The sequence below is a fragment of the Loxodonta africana genome, chromosome 3 (assembly GCF_030014295.1).
Source record: "Loxodonta africana isolate mLoxAfr1 chromosome 3, mLoxAfr1.hap2, whole genome shotgun sequence".
Lineage (NCBI taxonomy): Eukaryota > Metazoa > Chordata > Mammalia > Proboscidea > Elephantidae > Loxodonta > Loxodonta africana.
Genome location: NC_087344.1, coordinates 179,996,506 through 180,020,402, shown reverse-complemented (window position 1 = coordinate 180,020,402; position 23,897 = coordinate 179,996,506). Strand labels below are relative to the sequence as shown.

General features: G+C 38.9%; 1 protein-coding gene across 10 annotated transcripts in view; it reads right to left on the bottom strand.

Moving 5' to 3' along the window:
* The window catches only part of VPS45 (vacuolar protein sorting 45 homolog), a 93,774-nt gene extending 75,421 nt beyond the window's left edge, over window positions 1–18,353 (bottom strand). For 9 of the 10 annotated variants that reach the window (XR_002785593.2, XR_002785596.2, XR_010321531.1 and 6 more), the window contains exons 1-10: window positions 17,894–18,353; window positions 17,194–17,328; window positions 15,432–15,492; window positions 11,551–11,630; window positions 8,594–8,662; window positions 8,340–8,477; window positions 7,789–7,899; window positions 5,366–5,500; window positions 4,681–4,794; window positions 4,107–4,274 (exon numbers count right to left, since the gene is read on the bottom strand). Coding sequence is in view for 4 of the 10 variants with exons in the window: in XM_003409504.4 (XP_003409552.1) it covers window positions 4,107–4,274; window positions 4,681–4,794; window positions 5,366–5,500; window positions 7,789–7,899; window positions 8,340–8,477; window positions 8,594–8,662; window positions 11,551–11,630; window positions 15,432–15,492; window positions 17,194–17,328; window positions 17,894–17,986 (1,104 nt within the window). In the remaining 6 variants the exon portion in view is untranslated. The remainder of the gene's footprint in view (window positions 1–4,106; window positions 4,275–4,680; window positions 4,795–5,365; window positions 5,501–7,788; window positions 7,900–8,339; window positions 8,478–8,593; window positions 8,663–11,550; window positions 11,631–15,431; window positions 15,493–17,193; window positions 17,329–17,893) is intronic. The other variant, XR_002785597.2, reaches the window with a different exon arrangement.
* Between the last annotated feature and the right edge of the window lie 5,544 nt (window positions 18,354–23,897).

Below are 23,897 nucleotides of genomic sequence, written 5' to 3'. Positions count from 1 at the left end.
TAGCAACTCCATTCCTAGGTATATACCCGAGAGACTTGAAAGCAGCAACACAGACACATGTACACCAATGCTCAGTGCAGCACTATTTACAAATAGCCAAAAGGTGGGAACAAGCAAAATGTCCATCGACAGATGAATGCATAAACAAAACGTGGTATATACATACAGTGGAATATTACCTGACCACAAAGAGAAACAAAGTTCTGATACATGCTACAACATACATGAACCCTGAAAACATCATGCTTGAGTTAAGTCAATCACAAAAAGGGCAAATATCTATGGTTTCTTATATGAAATATCTAGAATAGGCATAGAGACCAAAGTTGATTAGTGCTTACCAAGAGCAAAAGGGAGGGGGGAAAGAGGAAATCATGGTTTAGGAAGCGCTGAGTATCTGTTAATGGTGACAGAAAACTTGGCAATGGATAATCGTGATGGATGCACAATATGATCAATGTAATTGCTATCACTGAACTGCACATGTAAAAAATGTGGAGTTGGCAAATATTGTGTTATATATAGATTTTACAACTAAAAAAAATGACAATAAAGTTAGCCTAAAAAACTGAGAATTCTTTGTCAAGATTTAAGAACACAGGGACAAAATTAAGATAGTGATGACAGAAGCACTTCTCATAAATAGCAAGCAAATAGCATCTTCATGATTTTCAAAATGGTAGTGCTTTCAGAGGAAACCTTCATAAATGTTAAAAAAAAAATTAAAACCAACAACTATAAATCTTGGAAAAGACTTTGGTATAACTAGAACACCCACAGAAAACCTGGTGACATAGTGATTAAGCGCTATGGCTACTAACCAAAAGTTCAAATCCACCAGGTGCTCCTTGGAAACCTTATGGGGCAGTTCTACTCTGTCCTTTAGGGTCTCTGAGTCAGAATCAACTTGATGGCAACAGGTTTATGGGTAAAGCACCCACAGATAGATTTCTTGCTTTTGATTGTACCACATATTAAAAAAAAAAAAAAAAAAAGTTTAGAGAAAGAGGATCAACATTTACAAAGCACCTATTACATGTGAAGCATTTTATATATCTCACTGAATCCCTGTAACAATTGAAAAGTTTGAAATCATTATTCCCATTTTACAGATAGGAAACTGAGGCTTGGACAAAGTAAGTAAGTAATTTTCCCAAAGAAATTCTGTTAAGTAGAGACAGGATATAAGCCAGGATAAAACCAAAAACCAAACCCACTGCCATCGAGTCAATTCCAACTCACAGCGATGCTGTGAGACAGAGCAGAACTGCCCCATACGGTTTCCAAGGCCGTAAATTTTTATGACGTAGACTGCCACACCTTTCTCCTGCCAAGCAGCCAGTGGGTTCAAACTGCCGACCTTACCATGAGGCAGCTGAACACTTCACCACTATACCACCAGGCCTGGCTCTAAAGCCTGTGTTATTTACATTATACCATGATGGTTTTATTTTATAAATAAAGTACAATTGCAGGAAGGAAACAAAGAGATAAAACTTCAGAACATAAAACCAAAAAAACCAAAACCACTGCCGTTGAGTCAATTCCGACTCATTAAAAAAAAAAAAACTTTTTTGGGTTCTATTAATTAGGAAAAGAGCTCTGGTGACTCAGTGGTTAAGCTCTTGGCTGCTAACCAAAAGGCTGGCAGTTTGAATCCACCAGTCACTCACTGGAGCCCTACAGGACAGTTCTACCCTGTCCTATGGGGTCACTATGAGTAGGAGTCGACTCAAACTCAACAGGTAATCAACTAGGAAATCTGCTTCGTATAATAAGTGGTTTAGAAATGGCTCTCCCAAAGGAACTTAATTCCTAAATTACTTATTTGTCAGTAACACCACATTTTGCCATTTTCTAGGAACTTTGGAATCATCTGATTTGTACTGTCTTGGTATCCTGACATCCACATTAAATTCATATTTTCTCACCTTTGAACTGTCTCAGATTTTCCCCAACTGTACATTTTTACTAATGTCACTGAGTCTACTAGCCTCTGACTTTAGTTTGTCCATCTTAAAGCATCTTTACTAGATTAAATTTCTTAAAATACTTTCATTACCTCAACTTTCCACACAAGACCCTACACTAGATCTCTATGCCTATCTCAGCAAGTACAAATTCCTCTTACAAGCCTCTCCATAAACGGGTTCATGTTTACCTATTCAATTTTATATCCTAATTCTCTTCCACACCCACTCTCGACAGGTCAAACTGTTCATTATTTCCTGCATACTTCTGCATCTTTGCTTTTGCTGTTATCCTTGACTGAAATCCTCCTCCAAATTCTTTTCATTCTTTAAGGTCCAGCTTAATAGCATCTTCTCTAAAAAACTGTCCCTAATAACCTCATATCTTATAATCAGTAACATACTTTTGACTTAATTAAATGTTACCTTGAAACATCATCTAATTGTTTCTTGTGCTTTAGTTCTGGCTCTTTAACTAGACTGTAAATTTCCTGAGGTCAGGGTCTAATTATGTCACTTTTAAATCCTGTGGTAGCTCCCCATCATTTTAAGATTAAAGATCAACCACTTTTCAATGGCCATAACCAGACCCCAATTTATCTTTTTTGGGTTATCTAAGACCACTTCTCATCTCGTACCCTGCATTAGCTACACTGAATTATGCTGTTTCCTTCATTTGCTTTTTTTTTCTTTCTTCACATCTCCATGCTGGCATTGTCTCTGCTGGGAATGTTTCCTCCCGTTCTCTGCTTGATGCGCTCCTACTTATTCATCTGTCCAGATCCAAATGTAATGTCATCTTCTCTAAGAAGCCTTTCATGCTTGCCCTTAGGGAAAACAGCTGCTCCTTCCTCTGTATTTCCAAACTTGTTGTATGGTATTTGATTCATGGTTTAAATTTCTTTCTTCCCTACTACAGTGTGTGCTCTTTAAGAGAAAGGATTGTATCTTATTCATCTTTGTACCTGTACTGGGTTGAATATCCACCAAAAAAACCAAACCCATTGCCACAGAGTCGATTTCAACTCACAGTGACCCTACAGGACAGAGTAGAACTGCCTTATGGGGTTTCCAAAGCCGTAATCTTTACAGAAGCAGATTGCCTTTCTTCTGAGGAACGGCTGGTGGGTTCGAACCACTGGCCTTCCGGTTAGCAGTCAAGTGCTTAAACCACTGTGCCACAGGGCTTCTTCTGGGCTGAATAGTGTCCCCAAATATTCGTGTCCACTCAGAACCTCAGAATGTGACCTTATTTGGAAATGAAGTCTTGCAGATGTAATTAGTTAAGATGAGGTCATACCTGTTGAGTGTGGGTCCTAAATGCAATGACTGGTGTCCTTATAATAAGGCCACATGACAACAGAGGCAGAAGGGAGGGATGTGTCAAGGACTGCCGACAATCACCAGAAGCTAAGAAGAGGCAAGGAAGAATTCTTCCCCTAGAGCCCTCAGAGGAAGTATGGCTGGCTGATATCTTGATTTCGGAATTCTAGCCTCTAGGACCGTGAGAGAATACATTTCTGTTGTTTTAAGCCACCTGGTCTGTGGTAATTTGTTAAGGGAGCCCTAGGAAACTTGTACAGTATCCCTAGACCCTCATATCAGTATGTACATGTAGCAGGCATTCACGTATTTGTAGAAAGAAAAGCAGATGTTCAGTAATAAAACAAAACCTTAGATAATACATTTTCATATACATTATAACTTTTAAAATCTCAACCTGGTGAGGTAAGTATTATTATGCCTATTTTACATATGAGCGAACTGGCTCAGAGATTAAGTCAACAGCTCTGGATCACAAAGCCAGTGAGTGGCAAACCAAACACTATAATCCAGATTTTCTAATTCTAGTCTAGTACTCTTTCTGGTAGACTAGGGTACTTTCATAAATACTCAATTAACTCATTGAACCCTCTGGAATTCCCATTGCATGTTGTACTTTTCCTGTGGCTCTTACAAAGGTCTATCTTAAATGGTAATAATTTGTGTTCTTGTCTCAACTTCTTGTTACACTGTAAACTCCATGTTGGTGAAGAAGGATTACTTGCCTTTGTATCTCTTGCTCTGCCTGGCACAGTGCCTTACACATAAAAAGGTACTAAAAAAGTACTCATCAAATGGGACTGAATAAGATACCTGGAGAGCACTAGAATGGTCATTTTGACAGGCTAGTTCTTGCTCAACCTCCGAAACCTCCAGCAGATTCCGTTCACTGACCAACCGAGACAGCTCTCCAACCACTGTCACATGCTTTGATACAGTCCCAGACATCTTCTTAAACTGTGGATAATTCTCAACAAATGCCTGCCATGGGGAAAACATCAATAGGAGGTTCTTTTATTTCTTGACTGAGAATAGATACATATTAAAATAAAAAAAAAAGCAGGGATTATTTTCCACACAGACTAAGGAACCTACAACTTTCAATCACATGACATTTTGTTATGCTTAAAAAGAGAAGAACTGGTATATGTCAGCAGACTGAGTTTTTAAAAGTCCAAGTATAGCTGAAGAATGGAAAGAAGCACATGGCTTATTATGAAGTTTTCACTATATTGTTTACTAAAGAGAGACACCACAGAAAGTAAGTCTCGAACCAAATATAATGAATCAAGGTAAAAAATCAGACCTAGAAGATTCCAGAAATGTTGCTTCCATGAATGTTTCCAAAGTCTTGCATGTTAGCCATACATGTACATGTTCGATTTACCTTCATGTCTGCAATTGATTCTAGTTTTTGCTGTTCTTTTGGTTTCTTCTTCTGAAAGTCTTCCATGAGATTCTTTATATTGCTACCAATCTCAGCGAAGTTCAGGTACATATTCTGTGAAAAAGGAAGTTAGAAAAACAGTTCTATCAACTAGTCTGACTTTCATACAACTTAAAACAAGAAGTGAAAAAGAATCTTGTATACAGTTAGAAGTGAAAGACAAGAATCCCATTATAATTACCATTTTTGGACACAGGCCAGGACACTGATGATGAATACCATTACTATTCACACAAAGGGCTACTAGATAGAAAGGGAAGTAATTAAATTGGGTTTTTTCTATGAAAAAAAAATTTTGTAAAGGGTTAGAATCCAAGTCTTCTGCCTTTCCTTGGGATACAGTCTTATCTACTTCAGACTCCCAGAAACTCCCATTCTATACCAATACCAATACCCACTGCCATCGAGTCGATTCTGACTCATAGCGACCCTACAGAACAGAGTAGAACTGCCCCATAGAGTTTCCAAGGAGCATTTGGCGGATTCGAACTGCCGACCTCTTGGTTAGCAGCTGTAGCTCTTAGCCCCTACGCCACCAGGTTTTCCTACTCCCATTCTAAGAAGCCAATATTGGCCTTCTTACATAAACACAATTACGATATAAAAAAAATACCAAAACACCTACATTGGCATAGAATTCATCATTTTCAGCAGACAGGACCACTTCTCTCAAGTCTTTACTGATCCCTGGAACTCTGGAAAGATCAATCCGATTGTTGTTTATCCCTAATAGTTCATGGACCATGGCCTGATATGTCCACTAAATAAAGAATTATGACAAAAAAAAAAAAAAAAAGCTGGTAACTGACAAAACATGGAAATAGTCAATGTTCACGAAAACAAATAAAATTTAATAACATTCTTGGTAATCAGCCTTCTTTACATAGAGCTTCTCTATTTAGTTCAAATTATATTACTATTTTGTGCTATAATAAGCATTAAGATTGCCATTTTAATTAGTTAAACACTCAAAAGTCAAAATACTTTTACACTTTTGGAAGAAAGGTAACAAGATTAATTTTCTTGATAGAAAGAAAACAAATTAGATCTATCATTAGCTCCAATCTTTGCCTGTGAATTAAGAGTATATTTTTGGCTTCACAGATAGGGCTATATTGGTACTGCAGTTACAAGCTGTACCATTTCCTGTACGCTTCTGTGGTTTTCTGCAGCATGAGAAGTGTGTTCTTGCCGATCTGAGTGGTGCTATATTTATCTTGGGAACACTAATATTATCAGAAAAAAAACCTTGTGAGTTGATCAAAATACTGGCATATTCAGAAGCTTTCCTCTGCATCCATTTTATTTTATATTTTTACTTAATATGAATTGTGGAGAAGACTGGTTTCCAGTCTTAGGAAGAATGAACTTATTCAGCAAAACTGGAAAAGAGAAACTCCAAATCTTGCCTTCTCACCATTTATGGGGAATAAATCAATTTAGTCACAAGCCCATTAGACAAAAGTTAAGTATTCGCCAGGAATGTACTTTCTAAATCTTGGTATGCTAGAAGAATTTATATTCGTATAGCTTGGTTTAAGCACTCTAGATTTATCAAGAATTAATTTAAGAGATTATAAAAGAAGTTGCTTTATTCCTAAAACATGTACCATAGAAAAAAAGCAAGTTCCCTTAGGGCATTTAAAATAAGTACAACAAAATGTTTCATGCTCCCACAGACGGCATGATGTGCATGCCTTCTACCACAGCACTTATTATATAATTACAATTATCTGTCTACTTCTGTTCCCATTGGACCATGAACTCTTTGAGGGCAGAGACTGTATCTTTCACCCTTTTATTTCTAGAACTCAGTACACTATCTGGCATATAATAGGTTTTCAGTGAAATCTGTTAAATGAACAACTGGTTTTCTTTGGAAAACAGAATTACAAGCTATTATTTTTCTTTCCACTTTTTTTATTTTCAAGTTTCTTTAGCAAACATATGTAACTTTGAGTTTTAGGAATATAAGGCTATCCTATACCATAGAGAAGTTTCATTCCACAGCCACAGATTTCTTTTGGCATTAACATTATTATAAGCTGGGAAGAAACTAAAATATAGACTCTACTTTAAAAAAAAATTCATATTCACTATTAACAAAGCACCTATTATGTGCAAGGCACTGTTCTGGTACTTGAAGGAGAAAAAACAGTGGTAAGATACAGTCTATCTTGAAGGAATATATAACTGAGGAAGGGTGAAAACAGCCAAAGATATAACAAGGAAGCATGAGACATAGAGAGATGCAAGTTATATAGTGATTTTAGAAACAAAGAACACGTCTGATGGAAAGAATATAGGTTATCGAGAAATTAAATGGCTTTTGAGTGGTTTTAAGAAAGTGTTTTGATAGGTAGAGATGGGAAGAAAAGCTAGTCTAACAATTTTACAGTTTAAACAAAGGTTACAACATGAATAAAAACACCATGGCAGGAAGCCATGGGGCATATTTGGGCAGCAGTGACCTGTCCAGTTTTATACGAGGGTTGAGCCTTATTGCGAAGGCTCTTGGATGCCAATTTGAGTTTACACTCAATGCAGTAGGCAAATGGAAATCAATAGAGATTTTTAAGCCAGGGGAATAACAGGATTAGAGCTATGCTTTAAGTAATTTAACAACAATATGTCCGTAGAATATATTAGAGTGAGAAGAAATTAAAAGTGGGGAATCAACTAGATGATGATTTCAGCATTCCTGCATAAGATCAGGTAATTACCACCAAGGTAATGGCATTAAGAATGGGAAAGAGCAGACAGAAAGAAACATAGGAAAAGGAGAATCTACAGAACTTAGAAGTTGCCTTTATTAGGGGTGGGGAGTAGTGGCCAAAAGGGACAGGAAGGATGAGGTAGAAGAGTCAAAGATAACTGTGACTGGAAGAATGGTAAAACCAAAACATCAGGAAACACAAGGCAAAAACAAGAACAACTAAAAATAAGGAGGCAAAAAAACGGATCATGCTGTCGATTTCCATTTCTGCTTTTTGATGGACACTACTTAAAATGGTCTTTCTATTTTAGTAAGAAAGGGTTATTTTGCACCTGGTTTAGCAATGGGGTGATGGCATCATCACAGCGATCTAAAATAAGCAGCAATGGAGGAACCTCAGTTCGCCGGAATTCAAAAAGTTCATATTCTTTAGTTATCACTTGCTGTGGATGAGAGACAAAGACGGTTTGGTCAACCAATTACTTGCAGATAAAGATGATAAAAATAGGAAATTACACACAAAAACCATATCTAACAGTAGTTCCTTGCACCTGCACAAGCCTTCCATAAAAGGAATAAAAAGCTTCAAAAGTTAAGAGAGATTAGGATTTGAAACCCTGTTTTACAAGTGGTTTAACTGGACCAAAAAAGGTTAGTTTGTGGATGTTTCCTGAGTTAGAACTTAAGAATCTTAGCTTTAATTTATTGCTTTTGGTTTTGGATTACAACACACCTACCTCTTTGCCAGTAGCCTAATACATCATCTCCTTGGTTCTACATAAAATATATATATTTTTTGTTTCTGAAATAAAAGGTAGCCTTCTCTTCCATAGGGAAGTGAATGGCCTTCATGTTCTGGAGCCAGGGGCAGGCAATGCCATACCTTAACACATTCAGCGAGTCTCTTTGCTGCCTCTGACGAAAGCTGGTAACGAATCATGGGACACTTCTTCAGAGATAAAAGGAGAGCTGTCAGTCCTTGGGTTGTTCTGGATAGCTGCGCTGGATCCCAATTTCGACCCTTTTTATTAAAAACATATATCCAGAGAAAATATTTGAATTTTCTTTCACAAGTCCAATTACTTGTTGAATTAACTCCCACCTGATGAACTAACTTTATTTCTTTTCCTTCCATACCTGGCAGCAGCCCAAAATATTAAGGGAGAACAAATGTGGATTCACAGCAATGTAATCACCATAGAATTCCTGCAAATAAAGAACATCAGGATTAATCATTCCATAAACTCTCGTTTTACCATGCAGTAATGTTTTCATATGTGATATAATCCCAAAACATCAAACTCGATGAAATTCAGGTGCAACAGAGATACAAAAACTGCTCAATTAACAAGAGTCAACGTGAGGTAATCAATAAAATGATTATAAAACAGTAACAATCTTTCAAAAAAAAAAAAAAGTTGTAAAGACATACACGTTTTATTTCCAGAGACATCTATACACACTTGTCAATTAGTAAAAATAAAATAGTGCTATAAAATATACAGTGTTATTACTAACAATGCAGAAGAAAAACTGGATAACTGGGAGCTCCTAAAAATCAAACACCTATGCTCATCCAAAGACTTCACCAAAAGAGTAAAAAGATTACCTACAGACTGGGAAAAAGTTTTTAGCTATAACATTTCCGATCAGCGCCTGATCTCTAAAATCTACATGATACTACAAAAACTCAACTACAAAAAAGACAAATAACCCAATTAAAAAATGGGCAAAAGATACAAACAGCCACTTCACTAAAGAAGACATTCAGGTAGCTAACACATACATGAGGAAATGCTCATGGTCATTAGAAATGCAAATCAAAACTACAATGAGATTCCATCTCACTCCAACAGGGCTGGCATTAATCCAAAAAACACAAAACAATAAATGTTGGAGAGGCTGTGGAGAGATTGGAACACTTATACACTGCTGGTGGGAATGTCAAATGGTACAACCACTTTGGCGCTTCCTTTAAAGCTAGAAATAGAACTACCATACGATCCAGCAATCCCACTCCTTGGAATATATCCTAGAGAAATAAGAGCCTTTACACGAACAGATATATGCACACCCATGTTCACTGCCGCACTGTTTCCAATAGCAAAAAGATGGAAGCAACCAAGGTGCCCATCAATGGGTGAATGGATAAATAATGGTATATTCACACAATGGAATACTACGTATCGATAAAGAACAGTGATGAATCTGTGAAACATTTCATAACATGGAGGAATCTGGAAGGTATAACGCTGAGTGAAATTAGTCAGTTGCAAAAGGACAAATATTGTATAAAAAAAGACCACTATTATAAGAACAGGAGAAACAGTTTAAACAGAGAAGAAAATATTCTTTGACGGTTATAAGAGGGGGGAGGGAGGGAAGGTAGGAGCGGGGTATTCACTAGATAATAGATAAGAACTACTTTAGGTGATGGGAAAGACAACACACAATACAGGGGAGGTCAGCACAACTGGATTAAATGAAAAGCAAAGAAGTTTCCTGAATAAACTGAATGCTTCGAAGGCCAGAGTAGCAGGGACAGGAGTTTGGGGACCATGGTTTCAGGGGACATCTAAGCCAATTGGTATAATAAAATCTATTAAGAAAACATTCTGCGTCCCACCTTGGAGAGAGGCGTCTGGGGTCTTAAACGCTAGCAAGCGGCCATCTAAGATGCATCAATTGGTCTCAACCCACCTGGATCAAAGGAGAATGAAGAACACCAAGGACACAAGGTAATTACGAGCCCAAGAGACAGAAAGGGCCACATAAACCAGAGACTACGTCAGCCTGAGACCAGAAGAGCTAGATGGTGCCTGGCTACAACCGAGGACTGCCCTGACAGGGAACATAACAGAGAACCCCTGAGGGAGAGGAGAGCAGTGGGATGCAGACCCCAAATTCTCATAAAAAGACCAGGCTTAATGGTCTGACTGAGACTAGAAGGACCCTGGTGGTCATGGCCCCCAGACCTTCTGTTGGCCCAGGACAGAAACCATTCCCAAAGCCAACTCTTCAGACAGGGATTAGACTGGACAACGGGTTGGAGAGGGATGCTGGTGAGGAGTGAGCTTCTTGGATCAGGTGGACACTTGAGACTATGCTGGCATCTCCTCCCTGGAGAGGAGTGAGAGGGTAGAGGGGGTTAGAAGTTGGTGAAATGGACATGAAAAGAGAAGACAGAGGGAGGGAGCGGGCTGTCTCATTAGGGGGAGAGCAATTGGGAGTATGTAGCAAGGTGTATATAAGTTTTTGTGTGAGAGATTGACTTGATTTGTAAACTTTCACTTAAAGCATAATAAAAATTAAAAAAAAGAATATACAATGTTACACTCAGATAAAAAAGAACTTTGCTGTTCAGGGGAGAATATGATTTAAAATAGGCCATTATTTTTATTCATTTATAACGTAGCACATTCTTGTGAAAAATCCAAAATTTGTTTATTTGTTGTCCCTGAAGACAATATTCTTCACTTAAGTGGACATATCACAAACGTATTTAAGAACGACTCGATGGCACTGGGTTTGTTTTTTATGTGCTTAAGAAGGAAAAGGAAACATGGCATGGCCTAATGTGAGGTATTATATAATGTGCAGAGTAACTGCTTAGGAGTTTCCAAGTTTTAACCTACCGACAAGTCTGCTTATTAACTCCCAAAGCAAGATAATCACAAACAGAACTTTAAGACGCCTCACTCACAACCTTTACTTCCTATTCTCTCCCAATCAGACACAGTCCTGCTGATGAATATTCTTATACTGTGGCTCATAAACCTAGCATATGGCCTATCTGATTCTGTCCCCAATCCTGTGAAACCCTTCCTATGAATCCATCAACCCAATCTCCTTATTCTGTATTCTCACTGATCCCTTTAATTCTGTTTCCATTCATTTTGATACTTCTTCCAAACTTTCTAAATATGAGTATCCAAACCCATTGCCATCTAAGTTGATATAGTCTGGTGCAATGCATATTTATTTTGTCTGCTCAGGAAGCTCCCTTCTTTTGAGACAGCACCTTCCTTATTTTTAGATCGAATTTTTAAAAAAGGCCCAATACAAGAGATGTGTTAGAGAACCAGTATGTTTACCTGAACCTCAGCCACAACTTCCTGTTCATCAGCTTCAGCCAATGACTTCACATCACTCTTGCTGATGACATTACTGAAATCTGAAACAGACAAGTGAGTTGCGGTTGACTCAAAGGAGAGCATCTCTGCTGCAGTTAGACATAAATGGGCCTGAAATTTTACGCCTAATAAATAAGTGAAGTTTAGTACAGTACAGATTATGGCATATGTAAAACTGAAAATCTTCACATTGGAATGAGCAGCACAAATATGTTTAAATCCATAAATTCGTTGTAATACAAAAAAAAAAAAAATCACCATTGGAGGATGATAGGGAACCAAGCTATTATATTGATCCAAACCAAACCCACTGCCATTGAGTCGATTCCAACTCACAGCGACCCTATAGAACAGAGTAGAACTGCCCCATAGTTTCAAAGGAGCACTTGGTGGACTTGAACTGTCGACCTTTTGGTTAGCAGCCGTAAGACTTAGCCACTACACTACCAGGGTTTTCATTGTATTTATAGTAGTAAATAAATGGAAAAAAGTAAGGTTTTATCCTGTCTTTTGTATACAAACTATACCACTGGGTAACAAAATAGTAGATGAGGGGAAATTTCTTTTTATAGGCTATTCCAGCTAGAACAAAGAGGTCAAATAATAGTAGAATTCGAATAACACCACTTTTTTTCCAACCCCTAATGAATTAATTTGGGTTTTAATGAATTAATGGATATAAGCATTGAGCATCAACAGCTGCTAATAATACAACAAGAAAAAATTAGCAGAAATATACATCACCTATGAAGTATTCTTGCCAAAAAGAAATCAAATCTGAATTTCATTAAGCATCTCTATCCAACTACCAAATCAAAGAAGTCACTTTGAGGACTAAGGTTGCCTCACCAAAGCCATGATATTTTCAATCACCTCATATGCATGCGAAAGCTGGACAATGAATAAGAAGGCTGAAGAATTGATGCCTTTGAATTATGGTATTTGCAAAGAATACTGAATATACCATGGACTGCTAGAAGAATGAACAAATCTGTGTTGGAAGAAGTACAGCCAGAATTGCTCCTTACACGTGAGAATGGCAAGATTTCATCTCATGTACTTTGGACATGTTATCAGGAGGGACTAGTCCCTGCACAAGGACATCATACTTGGTAAAGTAGATGGTCAGCAAAGGAGAGGCAGGTCCTCAATGAGATGGATTGACACAGTGGCTACAACAATGGGTTCAACACAGCAACGACTGTGAGGATGGCGCAGGAACGGGCAGTGTTTCGTTTTGTTGTACATAGGGTCACTCTGAGTCAGGACTGACTCAATAGCACCTAACAATCCAACTACCACCAAGGGCCCTGGTGGCACAGTTGCTGAGTGCTCAGTTTCCAATCAAAAGTTCAGCAGTTTGAACTTTTGGGAGAAAGATGTGGCAATCTGCTTCTAAAAAATGTATAGCCTTGGAAGCCCTACGGGGCAGTTCTACTGTCCTATAGGGTTGCTAGGAGTTGGAATTGACTTGGCACCAGGTTTGGTTTTTGGTTATCTAACTACCAATTTACAGCAACTAGAGGACAGAGGAACATGCTGAATTTCCAGGAACATGTTAAACTGCCTCTTGGGGATGCACTCAGCAAAATCCAGGCTGTGGCAAACTTTACATACAATTCAGTTTCTTCAATAAATAAATAAATTGCAAGGAAAAGAGAAAGAGAGAGAACCTATAAAAGATTAAAGAGACGTGAACAACAGATCAACCAATAACAATATGGGGACCTTATTTTGATTCTGATTCAAACAAACTTAAAGAAAAGACATATGGGAACTGGAAATTTGAACACTGAACGAATATTTGAGAACAGCAAGGAATTATTTTTCATTTTTATTTAAATGTAATAATGGCATTTTGTTTTTCTTTTTTAGATGAGTCCTTATCTTTCAGAGATGCATGCTGAAAAATTTATGGGTCAAATTATATGATGTCTTAGATTTACTTCAAAATGATTTTGGTGGGGGAGTAGGTGGCAGGATAGCTAAAACAAGACTGGCCATGGCTTGATAATTGTTGAAACTGGATGATGGGTACATGGAGATTTATTATATACTATTCTACTTTTATATATATTTGAAAACTTCTATAATCAAAAGGTTTTTTTTTTTTCTTCTTCTTTTTTTTAAATAAAGGAGGGGAAAGGCCAATTATGGAAGTGATTAAGTAGACATAAAAACATACAAAAATGATAAAAAATGAGATGTGTTAGTTTAGTACTAATACAGATTGTACTGGAAGTTTGTAACGGATAAAAATACTATATACAAGTTAATTTTAGTTTATTTCAAATAAAATCCTGAAACTGATTGTTCTACACAAGAATTTCAACAGATTATCTTTAGTGGGCTTTAGTGCTAACTACTTTAATATATACCATATTTATATACATGTGCACGTGCACGCGTGCGTGTGTGTGTGTAGAGAAAGAGACTTACACAAATGTTACTTTTTTCTATCTTATTAAATAGTGGCATGTGCTGAAGAAAGTCTTAGACTAAAGTCTAGGTATCAAAACTCTAAAATTCCAAAGCCTCCAAATAAGCTTTAAAACTTCTCAAACTTCCTACATACTGAGTGTTAAGTTTTGTCCCTGGTTTTGGAAATGTCACCAAATAGACTACACTGCACTAATCCTATCTTCTCATAGTGACCCTATAGGACAGAGTAGAACTGCCCCATGGGGTTTCCGAGGCTGTAATCTTTACAGCTTCTGATGGTGCAGTGGTTAAAGCACTCAGCTACTATCTGAAAGATTGGCAGTTCCAAAGCAGTCTGTTTCCACAAAGATTTACAGCCTCGGAAACCCTGTGGGGCAGTTCTACTCAGTCCCATAGGGTCACTATGAGTTGGAATCAACTAGAGGGCAATAGGTTGGGTTTGGTGTTTTTAATCTTTAAAAAAAGCTAACTGACCCATCTTTCTTCTGCTGAGGGGCTGGTGGGTTCGAACCACCCACCTTTCAGTTAATAACAGCTGTGAGTTGGAATCAACTAGATGGCAATGAGTTTGGTTTTTTGAATCCTATAAAGATCAACAATGACATCTAGAGGAGAACAGATGCAACTTCCAAAGCAGATACATTACATACATATTTTTAAAATCCATACAAATTATATAGTACCCACAAACTTGGTTTATTTCAACCCCCTTCCAAAAAAAAAAAAAACAGTTGTGCACGTAAGAGTCATGCCCTGATGGCTTGTACTTTCAAGTAACACATAAAGTAGCAAAGAGAAGGTTTTCATCTGGTATGTAACATATATCTCTGCTTTTCCAACAAACTTAAGTATACCCTCCTCCCAAATTAATAAATCAGTACCTATACCTCAATTTGGAAACCCTGGTGGCATAGGGGTTAAGAGCTAACCAAAAATTCAGCAGTTCAAATCCATCAGGTGCTCCTCGGAAACTCTACGGGGCAATTTTCTACTTTGTCCTATAGGGTCACTATGAGTCGGAATTGACTCAATGGTAACGGGTTTGGTTTTTGGGTTTTTATATCTCAATTCATAAAAGTGTAAAAGAGAAATATACATATATTTGTTTTGTTGTTGCACATGTGCAATGTGAAACGTGGCTACTTAGAACTTGACACTTGCAAAACATATTAAAAAACAAAATAGAACTTAAAAAATGTTTTTGCCTAAGTGACCGGTGATGAATAGAAATCACGGTTAGCTCTCTGGAATAGAATGCTAATCACAAGACTTTCAATACTTTGAAAAGACATAAAAAACAGACTTTCATAGAGATGGATTCAATTAACTTATTGATGATATGATGTACTCAATGGAGCACACTAACTAGGATGTTTAAGTAGGTGAAATAACATACTTACAAATAAAATATATACTATATTTGGGTCTTCGGAGCTCCTGAATCAGATAATCTACATTCTCCTGGGAAAGAACAAATAAAATATGAAGAGAGTTACTTAAGTGAAAAAGTAATAAATATCATCTGTTGATTTATTTATGTGTCTACCGAGAGTCCACTGTGTGATGAGGTCTACATTAAATGTCCGTCTGTTCGGAGACAGTGAGGGTTGTGGACAAAAAAGAGATACATAAAATATAATGATCAAAAATGGTGCAGTGGTTAAGAACCTGGTTGCTAATCAAAAGGCCGAAAGTTCGAATCCACCAGTCGCTCCTTGGAAACCCTATGGAGCGCTTCTATTCTGTCCTATAGGGTCACTATGAGTCAGAATCGACTTGACAGCAACGGGAACATACATAAACACATTAAATATTAAGCAGATGCATCATCTTGGCCAAATTAAGACAAAAATACAAAGGAAACTGATGTCAAAGTACAGCACAAAATTGACAGTACTTCTGCAAATTTCTCTCAAGTTGCTTGTTCCTAAGTTCATCTGATCAAAATTCTCATATAAAATACCAAAATGTCTCTCTAGTCTTTTAAAGACAAACATTCAAGAGAAATAGTTAATTATATTTACTTTAAGGAGCCCTGGTGGTGACGTGGCTAAGCGCTCCGCTACTAACTGAAAGGTCGGTGGTTCAAACCCACCAGCTGCTCTGTGGGAGAAAGATGTGGCAGTCTGCTTCCATAAAGATTACAGCCTTGGAAGCCCTATGGGGTTTCTATGAGTCAGAATTGACTCAACGGCAACGGGTATATCCACTTTCACTTTCAATTTATCAAATCCAAGACTCTGACCAACTGCAACATTTGTGAAGTATTTGCAAATAAACCAAAACCAAACCCACTGCCGTCAAATGGATTCTAAAAATAGCAGGGTACAATTAAGGAATTTTGTCTTTATCCTAAAACAATGAGAAGTCATTGAAGGATTTCAAATGGGTGTGACATGATTTGATTCGTATTTTGGAAAGCACATAACCCGTAAACATGGTAAAAGAGTGCATTGGAGTTGAAGAACATGGATATGAGAGGCAAGAGAGTATCAAAATAATACTGTACTAGGAAAGGGTTGTTAAAGAAGAGGCTCAAGATAGATTCAGAAGGTGATGGACAAAGACTGACAGAAGGCTAAAGAACCTTTAGATTAGGGGAAGAGAACAAACAGGGGAGAGGAGTGAGGATGTAGAGGGATGGTTAAAAGCCCTGGTTGGCTGTAGAGGAGAAGCAGGGTCGGGCCATAGGAAGACTGGGTACATTAAAAGCAGACCAAATCAGCTAAAAGAGGGCTCTGAGTGTTGGGCTACTAAATATAGATTTAGTCATAGAAATAAAATTGAGCCACTATAGGTTCCTGAGTATAGAGGTGAAGAAAATGGTAAAGATTCAAGACACTGATAGCTGTATATAAGATTAAACGGCAATGGTATATGATGTGATAGGTATCCATGTTAATCCAGGAATAAAGTGATGTGAGTCTCTGTTCTGGCTTAGAAATAGCCAAGAACCTAAAAGACATCTTGAAGGAAGAATTGGCTGTGAGGGGCGAACAGAGAAGTGGAAGGAGAAGAATCAAGGTTATAACTCTGACAAATCAGGATAGTTATGATGCCATGAATGATGATAACAAAATTTATTTTGCCTACTTAGTATTTCAAACCAGGGTGTTCTTTCTGCATTTGCCTGGGTAGATGGCAGTTCAGTTTATGCAGTACCTTCGTAGGTCGAAGAAAACAAATGGCCTTCAGGTGTTTCATAATCTCTCGATTTTGAGAGTCAATGCGTTCAAAGAGGTACACTTCCTTCTGAAGAATCTCTGATTGTGTGTATACCATACTCACTATTCCAGTCTGTAAAGAAAAAGAACTAAGATCATGTTAGTCCAGAATAATAAAAACAAAAAGCAACACCAAAGACTTTGTGTGCATTTTCATTAATACTTAGCTCACCATTTTACTGAGCATTTCAAAGCATGTAGGCAATGTACCAGAATGAAAAACATGCTCTCTCTGAACACAGACAATTCATAATTTGCATCACCTTAAAGAGTTGTTTTGTTTTTTTAAAGCCTGTGACCAAAAAATAATAACCTGTCATCTCAGCTTTACTTTAAAAACACAACGTTGGCTGAAAATAAGAGCGCCATCCCCAAAGTCTTCCAAGTGCTCTGTCTCACACATTAATTATTTCTGATAGAGACACTTAGAAAAGGATTTCTAATTCCAATCAATTGTTCCGGATACCAGAAATCTTAAAACCCACTGGGAACGCTTTAGGCAACTTTTCAGTTCCCATACAGAACTGACTCTCATTTTAAAATCTTTAATTAAATACTAAATCCTACAGTGGAAAGCAGCCAGCTACTGGAAAGGAGGGGCAGTTGCTTCATAAACACTGAAGGAAAAGCAAACTCACCGTCTCTTTATCCATGAGAAGTACTTTCATACCGGGTCCACTGTCCTCTATCATTTTGGAAATGTACTGCTTCACAGCAAAAACCACGTTCATGGTGACGAATTGACAGGTGCCCCACAGCCCTTCCCGCCCCCTTTTTCTTGCAAAATTAATCCCTGGCCTGTTGGCGGGGTCTCAGCAGCTTCCTCCGCTCCTCACTTCGACTTCCGGGAGTCCGGGCGGCTGCGGTACTGGGAATTGTAGTTCCGCTGCGGGGTCCGGGGAACCAAGCTTTCCGGCGGGATGGGAAAGCCAGGTTGAGACCCCTTGGGCAGCCTCGCGCGGAGGATTCCTCCCTCACCTCCCGCCTGGAGGTGTTTGAGCCCCGGGCTCTCAGACTTCTTCCGGCCTTGGCTCTGGAGGCCCCGGCTGCGACTTGAAACGCCTCCTGGCTTGGGGAGAAGGGGGCGCCTTGCGGTGTGGAGGAACTTAGCGTAAGGCTGGCACCGAGGCAGGAACAGAGCGTGGCCGTGGTCAACTATTTGCCATTAACACTTTCTTGGGTGGCAGTGCGGAGTGAAGGGAAGAGAGGTGGCGTGATAATCCCAGCCGCTGGGGACTCGGAATTTGGTAATTCGCATGCGGTATTTGCTCAACAGCGGAGGGTAAGAGTCTTTCCTAGCTTCATCGAGTCATTAACAAGGTAGAGACCAGTTAAAACTTGTTACCACGGAGAAGCCCCCATGGGTGTCAGAGTAGAATTGTACTCCATAGGGTTTTCAGTGGTTGATTTTTTTGGAAGCATATCACCAGGCCTTTCTTCCTAGGCACCTTTGGGTGGACTCGAACTGCCAACCTTCCCGATCGCAGCCCAGCGTGTTAATGGTTTGCACCACCGAAGGACTCCAAGGCAGGCACAGTGCACCTGTATTAAGAGGCTGCAAAGCTAGGCCGGGATTAGTATTCTGAAGATTGAGGAATGAAATTGAACAAATATTTACTGAATGCATGAACAAAGGGAACGCCCTTTAGGGATATCTTGGGAGAGGCCTTGGATCCCCCATGGGTGGCCTGAAGCTGGCTGGGGTCAGCTGCCAAAATTCGCAGCTGTCGGGTCGCGCGCATTCCAGAAGCTTGGGGGCGGGGCGGGGCAGAGTAGGGCCTTAGCTCCCGAGCGCAGAGAGGGCGCCCTCCCCTCTCCACCGCCCACCCCCTCCCCACACCCGTACACAAATGCCCCTCCTCCCGTGGATTGCCCCTGGGTGGTGGTTACCCTCGGTACTTCCGGGAGCGCACTTCTACCCTCCGTGTCTGCGCACCGGGTGATGGGACTTCGCTGGCTCCATCCCGCTGTCCGGCGCAGGCGGGGCGTGGGTGATCTGTGACCCTCAAACTGTAGGCAAAAAAAAAAAAAAAAACGAGTTAATAGAATGGTAATAAGAATGGGTAGGGGGCGCATATTCAGAGGGGCAAAAAGCGAACTATCGTGGGGATTTTAACGAAAAGCTTAAATCACAAATTTTGATTTATGAAACGACAAAAACCTAGCGAGGAAATAAAACTTAAAGCCGTCGACTTCTAAATGTCTGCATTTGCGTTTATACCCCACAGGTCTCCTCTCCATCATGCCATTTCTCCAAAAAGAGGGTAAAGGTTTGTTTTCCGAACCTTAGGAGAATTGTAAAATCAGGAAAATAATGAGAAACAACTACAAGAAACCAGCGACTATAAATACTTTAAATATCCCCACCAAAATAATGACCAGTATTCGTTGGAGTCAGTTTAATCAATGGGTTCAACTTTACCAAATAAACCATTCTATCATTATATTGGAAACCCTGGTGTCTTAGTGGTTAAGTGCTACAGGTGCTAACCAAAGGGTCAGCAGTTCGAATCCGCCAGGCGCTTCTTGGAAACTCTATGGGGCAGTTCTACTCTGTCCTATAGGGTCGCCATGAGTCGGAATCGACTCGACGGCACTGAGTTTTGTTTTTTTTTTTATTTGTCATTATGTTACACAAAGCATACAATTAAAACTAGACCCGTAGAATGTTAACATTAATTCTGCTGTTAAAATTAGTTTGTGCAACATTGCACACAGTTTTCAAACCCTTTATGGGAGATCAGGAAACCCTGGTGGCACAGTGGTTAAGAGCTACGGCTGCTAACCAAAAGATGGGCAGTTCCAATCCACCAGGCGCTCCTTGGAAACTCTATGGGGCAGTTCTGCTCTGTCCTATAGGGTCGCTATGAGTCGGTAATCGACTCGATGGCAGTGAGTTCGGTTCGGTCTTTGAGTATGGGAGATCAGAAGCCGCTTGAAATATCATAGGATTCTGTCACCCCTGTCGGTAATCGACTCGATGGCAGTGAGTTCGGTTCGGTTTTTGAGTATGGGAGATCAGAAGCCACTTGAAATAGCATAGGATTCTGTCACTTCTAAGGAGCCCTGGGAAACCCTGGTGGGGTAGTGGTTAAGAGCTACGTCTGCTAACCAAAAAGGTCAGCAGTTGGAGTGCACCAGGCTCTCCTTGGAAACCTATGAGGCAGCTCTACCCTGTCGTATAGGGTCGCTATGAACCGGAATCAACAAGAGGGCAAAGGTTTGTTTTTTTTTAAAGGAGCCCTGGAAGCCCTGGTGGCGCAGTTGTTAAGAGGTCGCTGCTAACCAAAGGTCAGGAGCTCAAATCCACCAGCCGCTCCTTGGAAATCTTATAGGGCAGTTCTACTCTGTCCTAAAGGGTACCTCTGTCCAATGGGGTCTCTATGAGTTGGAATCTACTTCACCACAACGTGTTGGTTTGGAAGGAGGCCTGGGGGGCGCAGTGATTAAGCGCTCCGCCGCTAACCAAAAGGTGGGCAGTTAAATCCACCAGTTGCTCCATGGGAGAAAGATGTGACAGTTGGCTCCTGTAAAGATTTACAGCCTCCGGTAAACCCTATGGGGCAGTTCTACTCTGTCCTCTATGGTAGCTACAAGTCAGAATAGACTCCACCGCAATGGGTTTGGTTTGAGTTTTACATCACCTGTGAAATTGTCAAGAATGTGTTCATTTTTCTTCCCTTTTCGATTTTCCTATCAAGTAAATCTTCTCATCAGGTATTTTTCTATTTTTTAGATATGTTTTCAAAGGAAAGTCTTAAATTATATATTGAATTGAAACTATGAATCTTAACATGGATAAAACAAAAAACCAAGTCCACTGCAGACAGTGGATTCTGACTTATGGCGACCCCATGTGCTACAGAGTAAAACTGCTCCACAGGGCTTTCTTGGTTGTAAGCTTTACTGAAACAGATCACCAGGCCTTTCTTCTGTGACCTGGGTGGGCTCCAACCAAGAACCTTCAGGTTAGTAGTGGAGAGCAAAAAGTTTGAATTAAAATACTGTCCTTACCCATGTATAATGTTCATATATTATAGAATCTGCAAACCTAAGCTAATGAAAAATGAAACTCGCCTGCAAATCCTGTAAATTAGTGATATTGGAAAATTTACTTCCTATCTCCTGTGTTGGAAACTGTGATGGTGTAGTGGTTAAGAGCTACAGCTGTTAACCAAAGGTCAGCAGTTCAAATCCACCAGGTGCTCTTTGGAAACCCCATGGACAGTTCTACTCTGTCCTATAGGGTCACTGTGAGTCAGCATCGCCTCTATGGCAATGGGTTTTTTTTTTCCTTTGTCACTTTTTTTTTTTGTTTTGTTTCTTTTTTTGGACTTTGTATATTATAAGATTGTTTTCCATTTTCTGCATGTTTTAGAAAGAACAAAGAGGAAAAAAAGAGGCTTGCCCATGATTTGTACTTTTTTAGACAACAGTCAATCTGTAGATAACACGTGAAAAAAATCTGCGCCCTTTTGATTATTCCTATTTGGACATTTGTAACATATTGAGGGAGAAGGGAAATGCCTATTTTGATAAGGCTTACTGATGCATTCCATTTCCCATGAAATTCCACTGATGTCAGTGACTGTTCTTTTATGCAGTGAGTGATAAAATATGGAATATAAACAATTTGAGCAAAATACGTAAATGGTTATTATACACTTAAAGGATGCTGTCAGGTCCTAAAGTTTGTCAGGCTACTTCCTTCCTGAAGAAAACCATGCAAACCATTTTAAATGCCTCCAGATTAAGGATGTCTTTTGTATCCTCATACTTCTAAAAATAAGACTGAAACTGATGATACAATCCAAATTCTTGCTTTGTGACCCTCCAGAATAACCCCAGAATGATTATTCTGTTGTAGACAAGAAATAGTGAATTCAGAAGCCAATGTGAAGTGCCTTACTTATTTTTTTAGGGTGTAAATAATCTGTAACAACAAGAAATATTTTCAGTAATAAAGACATTAAATTTTTAAAATAATGACATTCTACAAATATGTATGGTTACATTAGCGATGAAAACTTCCAGGGCAGTTACTTGAAAAATTTATTTTTACTAGGTCCAAGAAATTGAAGTTTTAATGATGGAGAGCAAGAAGTTAAAAAATGCAACATTTAACTTTTATACATTTTATTTAGACTTATAAATATGTGGACAAATGAAATAATCAGAAACATTACCAGGATACTTTCATGTAACTCAGCTTTCTCCAAAGTATGTAGTATTTAAGGTTTAGTTGCCTGTTTATATTTAATCATAATCATATTTTCCCCCATCAGAACTCAAAGCTTCATTATAAAATGAAGAGTATGTAAAAAAGGTTCAGTAGAATTGTAATAATGATATGTCCAACTCTTAGTTATCTTAGATTATTAATCCCTTAGCGTCTTAGTCACTTAGTGCTACTGTAACAGAAATACAACAAGTGTATGGCTAGAAGTCCGAATTCAGGGCACCAGCTCCAGGGGAAGGCTTTCTCTCTCTGTCTCCTCTGGAGGAAGGTCCTTGTCATCAGTCTTCGCTTGGTCTGGGAGCTTCTCAGTGCAGGAACCTCAAGTCCAAAGGACACGCTCTCCTCCTGGCACTGCTTTCTTGGTGATATGAGGTCACTTCTCTCTTTTATATCTCAAAAGAGGTTGTCTTAAGGGACTATCTAATCTTGTAGGCCTCATCAATATAATTGCTGCTAATCCATTTTGCTACATCATAGTGATGGGATTTACAGCACATAGGGAAATCACATCAGAAGATAAAATGGTAGACAATCATACAAGAAAATCACGACTTAGCCAAGTTGACAGATATTTTTGGGAGGACACAATTCAATCCATGACACCTAGTTACCATTCTCCTTTTTGGTACTTGTTAACACTTCACCCACAAATCTTGGATAGGGAGGGAAGTAGAGATGAAATTCAATGACACTCAAGTTAATTTAATTTCCTGCTTGTTAGAAATGGGAAAAAAAAAATTGGAGAAAAAATGGTAATACTGTAGAGCTAGTGTAGACCAGTCCTTGGGCAGTTTTCTTAACCTCTCTGAGCCTCATTTCCTTATTTGATAAATGGTAATATCTTTACGTCATGAAATTGTGAGGATTAAATGAAATAGTGTGTAAAAAGTATTTTACAAAGTACCTGGCACATAGTGAGTACTCAAAAAATTTCAACTTTAATTAGAAACCAAAAGATAGACATGCCTATTAGCTTATTTTTTACTTACATGGACTTTATGCACTTTCACAAGGAAATTTAAAAATAAGTAATTTCAGAATTTGTAAGGTGTAGTTTGCAAACAATTTTCCTAATAACTTTACCCTGCATTACTATACAATAATAGAATTACTAATGGGCAAGTGTGGCCTGCTACATCAAAATTTGTAAAGCATACAATAAGAATTGACACCTTTGAGTTGTGGTATTGGGAAAGAATATTGAATATACCATGGACTGCCAAAAGAATGAACAAATGTCTTGAAAGAAGTACAACCAGAATGCTCCTTAGAAGCAAGGATGGCAAGACTACGTCTCACATATTTTGGACATGTTGTCAGGAGGGATCAGTCCCTGGAGAAGGACATCCTGCTTGGTAAAGTAGAGCAAAACAGAGGAAGACCCTCAATGAGATGGAGTGACA